General features: G+C 43.7%; 1 protein-coding gene across 12 annotated transcripts in view; it reads right to left on the reverse strand.

Annotated features, from left to right (window-relative positions):
• The window catches only part of TBC1D32 (TBC1 domain family member 32), a 199,474-nt gene extending 192,449 nt beyond the window's left edge, over window positions 1–7,025 (reverse strand). For 2 of the 12 annotated variants that reach the window (XM_038396852.2, XM_043510887.1), the window contains exons 1-2: window positions 6,579–6,754; window positions 2,586–2,740 (exon numbers count right to left, since the gene is read on the reverse strand). In XM_038396852.2, the coding sequence (XP_038252780.1) occupies window positions 2,586–2,740 (155 nt within the window). In that variant the 5' untranslated portion in view covers window positions 6,579–6,754. Of the gene's footprint in view, window positions 1–2,585; window positions 2,742–5,169; window positions 5,680–5,841; window positions 6,232–6,578; window positions 6,758–6,868 lie in introns of those variants that run through there. The other 10 variants (XM_043510889.1, XM_038396853.2, XM_043510892.1 and 7 more) reach the window with 10 other exon arrangements.
• Between the last annotated feature and the right edge of the window lie 535 nt (window positions 7,026–7,560).

Genomic DNA, 7,560 nt, shown 5'->3' on the forward strand with positions numbered 1-7,560 from the left:
TTTATATACAGAACCGTTGTGGCACAGGTGAGCTGTGGAATTTTTATAGCATGGTGGGGGGGGGGCTCAGAAAAAAAAAAAAGGTGAGAACACCTGATCTAGAGCTCAAATTCTGAGTGGCTGCAGAGATATTAGCATTACAATGGCATTAACAATTGCATAATACAAGTTACAAGTGAAAAATAAACTTTAAAAATAAAACCATTTAAGACATAAATAGCCTTGGAAAGCCAGTCAATTGACCAGTTAAATAATGTCAGATAACTGCCTATTATTTGATCATGGTCAAATATTCCAGCAAGAATTCCTCAATGTAGGCAACGGCCTACCTTTTTTATTGCATCCTGGTGCCCGTCTTTCATTTTTTAGAACTTCATTTCATTGTTTTTCACTTTTTTCTCAATTAAAATAACTCACTTAAGTAATTTGGTTTTTGTAATTAGACATAAACATCTAAGACTAAGCCTGTTGGACGCCATAATGTGACAGATTTCTATTACCAATCTGCCTAGGGCGTCAGGTGACCAGGCTGAGGCGGCAGGATCTTTAGGGAGGAGATGATAGAGCACACCACGTAACTCAGTTTTAAAGCTTTATTGATAAAATAATAAAACAACAACAGAGAGTACTGGGGGAAGGAAGGGGTTCCCAACATCACTCAGAGGGAAGGAAGAAAGCATTAGTGGCCCAAGCCCTAACCCACTTTCATACTCACACACGCACTATCCGATGCTGGCCAGGCCTGGGTGTAATGCAAGAAGAAGAGGGGGAGGGGTGGACGGGAGTTCTGTTCTGTGCACACAGGTCGTCCAGGGTCCGCTGTTGATCTCTGATTTGCCTCGGCTCTCAGAAGGGTTTTTAAGTCCTGGGTTCTTTTGGGGGCATTTTGTTCAGTGACCTCTGTTCCCCATGCTCTTTGTACCAGTCCAACCCGGCTCACTGTGGCCTCCTCGGCTTTCCCAAAACACGCCCCCCCACCATTGGCCTTCGCCGTCTCATTCTTTTTTCACTGTAATCTCTGCAGCCCTGCTCCACTTAGTTCTTCACTTCTAACGGCTGGGGAGGTGGGGGGAAGGGGCGTTGGGTAAGATGTGAACGTAGATGCCGACTTCTCATCAAGCCTATGACCTTGGACCGGAGCCAGCGTCTTATCTTCGGACTGAGCTAGCTGAAGCATTGAGTTAACCTGTTCTCTGCTCTCTTCCTCCCTCCCCATTTGGCCTCTCGCAGCCTGCAAAGGAATCTTTCACTTCACACTCACAACTCTGACTCTCCCCAAAATGTGATGCTTGCAACAGCGTTAGCAACATGTAGTGCTGATCTGCCTTCCCAGGGAACTCCCTTGGGGGGGGGGGCTCGGGATGTGACAATAAAGTCTTGATTTTTGTTTATTTTTTTCTGTTCTAATTAATCAGCGCTTTAAAATATTTTTGACGAACATTTGACTGGTCCACTGACCATTTATTTTTGGACTGCTCAAATGCACAACCCTAAATCTAAAATCATTAACAGAAAACATACGGAGGCAGTAAAATTCTAAATGTAGTTTTAAAAATAGCTTAAAGTAATTTCTATTTTTTACTTTACTTACTTGCTATCACCCAAGTTCAAAGACGTCGGGTAGCTCGCTACTACTACTGACAACACATTACTGACAGCTAGTTAAATTATAAGAAGTGCAGATAATGCACTGCCTTGCATTATTTAAAAATATTTTTGAGGTCATCAGCTTTTGCAGAAGAAATGAAGGTCACAGAACCCAGCTTTTAACAATTAAACATCTTTCAGTTCATCTAAGTTAGATGGCTTCTCTCAGACCTCACAACTGTGTCCTAAAATCTGCCATGTAGCAAAATACATTCCATTGGATGGAAGCCTGAGCACAAAACCATTACAACATTGTGTTTGTGTAATGGAGGTGAAGTGCAAAGATGAGTGTGGCCTCAGGAGAATTTGAGCACAGTACGTATGTAAATATTTGAGTGTGCATTAGCACACGTTGGACATCCAAAAGTCATTAGAGATAATAGAGAAGATTTTCAGTTTTATTCAAAATGTAATAGGATTTCTGTTGTAAACTAGAATGCATCTTATCAAATGTATAAAAAGATAGTTGGCTAAAGACTAATTGTGAAAGTTGCCTGTAAAAGATCATATTTTAGCCATCTTGCTTGTATTTCACCTACATGAGGAACAATAATAAGGACCCCAACAGCAATTACAAATATTGTCTGGCATCCTTCAGTTGGGATTTTTTTCTAGCTCGTTTGTCTCTGAATGTAGCACATTTATCAGAGTTAATTAAGAGACAATGGATTTTCCCTGAAGAATCATTTACTCTATTGATAATGTTTCAATCTAAGAAGAAAGAAAATACCAACAGAATTAAAAAAAATAAGAACTAGGAAAAATATAGTTTTAATAAATCTCTGAAGTAACATTCTTCTGGAGATCATCAGTAATAGGGAAGTTTAAAGTATTTCTTAATATATGCATCAATATAGGTAGCAAACATTTTCCCTTCACAGAACAGTTGACAGCATTTAGATGACTCCATAAAATTAAAACAACAAAAATATTTTTACTTGTGAAAATTTTCATCCGTTTCTTCCAAATGTAAAAGAATCTCTTCTGCACATTCCACTGATGGTGCTCCTATGATTTTTTCCTTCACACTCTGCAGTAATTGTCTGAGCATAGACTGTAACAGAGCTTCATCTTCACAAGAGAAATGAGACATCTGTGTGAAACACATGAAAGTACTGTAACTGTACATTTCCCATGTCTGTTTTCTCAATATCCTAAAATAAGAGTACTAATCTCTCATACAAATATCACTTTTTTCCCCTCTGGTCACCAATAATATGAAGTTATACCCTCACTTTGCCAAAAATTGTAATACACATATAAATGCATTCATACACAGAAAGGATTAAATAAGTTTATTTCTATTTATGAGTGCCCTACTTCAAAATGGCAAATAGATTTCTTATCTACTTAATTTAAATTGAAATAGGACACTCTTAATCTGAAATAAACATGCCCACACACAACCTTACACTGAAATAACTAAAGGTGAAAGAACTACAACCGATTTTTTTCCAGTTTGTACGCAGACAAGCCCTTGAACACTTACTATTCTGAGGACTAAGCCTGTTTGAAAGCAGCAGATATAAAAATATAGGGGCCTCCTCACCAATAAGATCTAGAGATAGTACCTGGATGAGAAACCCAGAAGCCATCTCCCAAACCCTCATATACATAAGTATGGCTGAAAAATGAAAGGGTGTTATGAGTCTTATTAGGAAGATGCCCTGGGACTGGAACCCCTCTTATAAGCACCTTCTTTCATACCAGCCTCTAATAGGAGCTTGATAAATTTACAGCATGGACCAGTTTGCATGTTAAAAGGGAGAAACGACTTTCTTTTCTCAGTCCACCACAGAGCCTTCTATAGTCCGAAGGATCTCTCCTATTCAACATCCTCCCACAACCTCTGATTTTTGGATTCTCCTCCCCAATGGCCTGAATTGGCTGATGCTCATAGTTTTCCCAACATCAAGAGCAAAGTGAAATTGACATAATTTTTTACTGTCCAGATGGCTGTCAATATCTCAGTGGCCTGACCAGAGACTTGTCAATTTCACTCTACACAGGCCTAAGAAAACTATGAGCAGCAAAAGTAAGGCATTAAATCTGTCATACATAAATCTGTATGCCAAATCAGCAAGACATCCTTGTGTCAGCTCATGTTGTGAGGGTTTACTCTTCCATTTAAAAAAAAAAAAAAAAAAAAAAGACTATTTCTGCCTCAAGTAATGGCTTAAGCATCTCATTTTCCAAGGAAAGTTTCCTACTCCCCAGTGGTGACTGGATTTGTCACCATCTGTATCAAGGAAGGATGATTTTGAGATTATTAGTTTTTTCAAATCTCAAAAGCACTAATCTTAAAACCTGTAACCACCTGTATATAAATCAGATATGCAAAGTTAATACAATCTGTACAATGAATAACTGCTATTAACAACCACTATTAACAAATCCAAAAAACAACTACCCAGAACAATTTAAGGACCCACTTTCTGCAAAAGATTTCTAATATTTAAAACCTGAACAATATTTCAACAACAGTCAATAACGTTCACAATTTGAGGCATTTATCTAATGATAGTAGAGATTTTTATATTCCAAAAGTGAAATCAAATTGTGGCAAAACATCATTGATTAGTGTCATATTTAATACAATCCAGGGCTTGCAACTCTACTAAAATATTATTTTCAGGAATTATTTTAATTGGTTTAACATTTTCCTTTGCCAAAATAGTAAACTTGTACAGCAACATTTCATTTTGATCAAACACAATTCAAAATTAGCTCAGGTTTCTTTCCATCAAAAAAAAGCATGTCAGAAATAACTTTAAAATAGACAGGCTGTATTCCCGGTCATATTCTTACAATTCCATGGTGTCCATTCCCTATTATTAAAAATCTCAGTCTTTCTAAAAATTTAATCAAACTCAATGCATTCCAAGAAGGTAAATGACACTCTCTGTTATCAGTTTGTGAATTTGATATCTCCATATGTAATCTTGAACCCCTTAGTAAGAGTCATTTAACATTTTAATGGTTTTATAGCTATATATCTATCTATATCTAAACATTTTAATCTATCCACACACAAGCGCACACACCACAGTGTGTTTTGGTATTTTTAAATTGTGTAAAAATCTGGAGTATTGGTTAACAGGCACATCTAAAAATTAAAATAAAAGAAGGAAGAGACCATTGCAAAGTATTTATAAAGACATCATGAATATTGTCTCTAGTGTGTTCTGAATAAGGTCATTTGGTTTAAAACACCATCAGCTGAAAGGGGCAACATAAAGGATTTTTTTTTTAAATTGACACTTTGTTGGTTTTTTTTTTGATCCCTTGAAAGATTTAGTTTCAGAGTAGCAGCCATGTTAGTCTGTATTCACAAAAAGAAAAGGAGTACTTGTGGCACCTTAGAGACTAACACATTTATTTGAGCATAAGCTTTCATGAGTTAAAGCTCACTTCATCAGATGAAGTGAGCTGTAGCTCACGAAAGCTTATGCTCAAATAAATGTGTTAGTCTCTAAGGTGCCACAAGTACTCCTTTTCTTTTTGTGAAAGATTTAGATCTACCTTTTAACTGAAGACAGATCTGAAATGTCAAGTCTAGTTTTCCCTGGTTTTGATATAGGATCTCTCAGTTGTCTATGACCTGTCCTGTAAAATGATCCATGTAGTCAGATCCCTATTCACAGCTCCATAAGAATAAGGGTCCATCCATGAGAAAAAGCTTGTAGGACTAAAAAGTTTAACATTCTAAATGAAGGTACAGAGGTAATAATTTTACCAGAGGCCACCTTAATCCAAAATGTTAATTTATTATTGAAGCTAAATTAATTTTAATTGCATTTTAAAATAGTCTGACTAAAAATTCCTATTCCATTCAATTGCTCAACATTTACTCTTGACTCTTTTGCTATAATCATTTTGCTAGGACTCCAGACTATAAAGGACCTGAATTTCGAAAGGAAACAAGTGGAGGCAATGGGTGGGGAGGGAGTTTTTTGAGGGGCAAGGCAGCTTTTCAGGTCTTTCTTATATATGATAAAGAAACATAAATGGGCACAGACCCATTATTCATTTTGGCAAGATACCTTTGAAAATTTTGAGAGAATAGCCTGATTTTTAACGTACAGGGGTTGCAAACAACAGTACTCTGTGCCATGTCAATTACTTTCATCCACATCAATTGCTGAAATCAGAATACGGGCCGTTGTCAGCCCCTAAAGAAAGTGACGGTCAAACCTTCGGATTTGAAGCAACTCAGCCGCTTTAAAACAAAAACAAAACAAAACAAAACACTGCCCCCAACTGAACGGCTGGCTGCCCCTGACGCGGACGCTTCTACCCCGTTAATGCGAAATGCTCTAGAGGCCCGGAAACCCAGGGACGAGTTTACCCTGTCGGCTCGCGGCCGCCTCGCCCCTGCCAAGGGCGGAGGAAACACCGTTGATTCGTGGGGCTGGGAACGCGGCGCTTCCGGCCTGGCTAAGGCTCCGCAGCGTCCCGGAGCCGCCTCGACTGGGGCTGGCCGGAGAGTAGGTGACAGGGGGCGGCTGGGGCCTTAACTCAGCGCGTTCGTTTCAGCGTTAGCGGGGGGGATGTGGGGGGGCTGACAATCACCAAACTACGCGCCACGCACGGACCGCCCCCGGGGCGGGGCCCGGCCTGGCAGCGGGGCCCTCTCGCCGGATCCAGGCTGGCCCCGCCCCGAGCAGGATCGCCAGGTTGGCTCGCACAGGAGCTGGCCAGGCGGGGAGTGGCTGCCGGTCTCCGCTCCCAGACACCCCGTTCCCCGCCAGGATCCCAGCGCGGGCTGGGACTGGGAGGGAGACACTGAGCCAGGCCCCGCAGAGGGGCACGTGCCAGGCCGGGAGGCGGGGTGGGAGCCCGGCCCCGGGAGGTCTCCGGGGCAAAGGAGCCGACAGGGGGGGGGGGGGGCCGGGGGTTCCCCGCGCCGCGCTCCCGGGGGCGGGAATCACCTTGTGGCGACGGCGGGGACTCCAGCCTCGCTTCTCCCCCAACTGCTCGCCGCGGCCGCTCGCGGAAGCTCCGGCCCTTAGCAACTGGCCACGCGCCGGCTGCACCGTCTCGCGGCCCCTTAGCAACGTCGCGAGAGGCCTGGCGGGAAGGGCGGGGCGCCGGGGCGGGGGCTGGCCCGCGTGCAGCCGGAGCTAGGTGAGATGATGGCGGTTGAGGGGAAGTCACTGCTGAGTGACACCTGCCCACCCCCTTTCCTCCCTCGCCCCATCCCGCCTAACACTCTGGTTACCTTCGCCAAGCGTGAGGAAGAGCTCTGTGAAGCTGGAAAGCGTGTCCCTTCCAGCAGAAATTGGCGCAATGCAGCACATCACCTCTCTCCCACGTGTCTCCTTCATATCCTGGGACCAACAGGGCTACAACCTCGCTGCACACGTCTGCTTTCAGCCACGCTCTCTCACGCTGTCCGCTTTCTCAGGGACTCTCCCAATAGCCGTCCTGGAGCAGTGGTTCTCAAAGCCGGGCCGCCGCTTGTGCAGGAAAAGCCCCTGGCGCGCCCGCAGGTTCGGCCGATCGCGGCTCCCACTGGCCGCGGTTCGCCGCTCCAGGCCAATGGGGGCTGCGGGAAGGGCGGCCAGCACATCCCTCGGCCCGCACCGCTTCCCGCAGCCCCCGTTGGCCTGGAGCGGCGAACCGCGGCCAGTGGGAGCCGCGATCGGCCAAACCTGCGGGCGCGGCAGATAAACAAACCGGTCCGGCCCGCCAGGGGCTTTCCCTCAACAAGCGGCGGCCCAGCTTTGAGAACCACTGTTCTAAAGCATTGTGCAAAGCAGAGGAAGTCGGAGATCGTACTGAGACAATCTGCTTTCTTGCCTGTCTTCCCTGTAAACACTTAGGGAATTTCTCGGCCCCATACACCCACCCGTTATCATAAAGTAGTGGCAAGAGAGCAGAAGTCATGGGTTACTTTTGCCCAGTAGTTTG

Source organism: Dermochelys coriacea, chromosome 3 (genome assembly GCF_009764565.3).
Source record: "Dermochelys coriacea isolate rDerCor1 chromosome 3, rDerCor1.pri.v4, whole genome shotgun sequence".
In the NCBI taxonomy this organism is placed as follows: Eukaryota; Metazoa; Chordata; order Testudines; family Dermochelyidae; genus Dermochelys; species Dermochelys coriacea.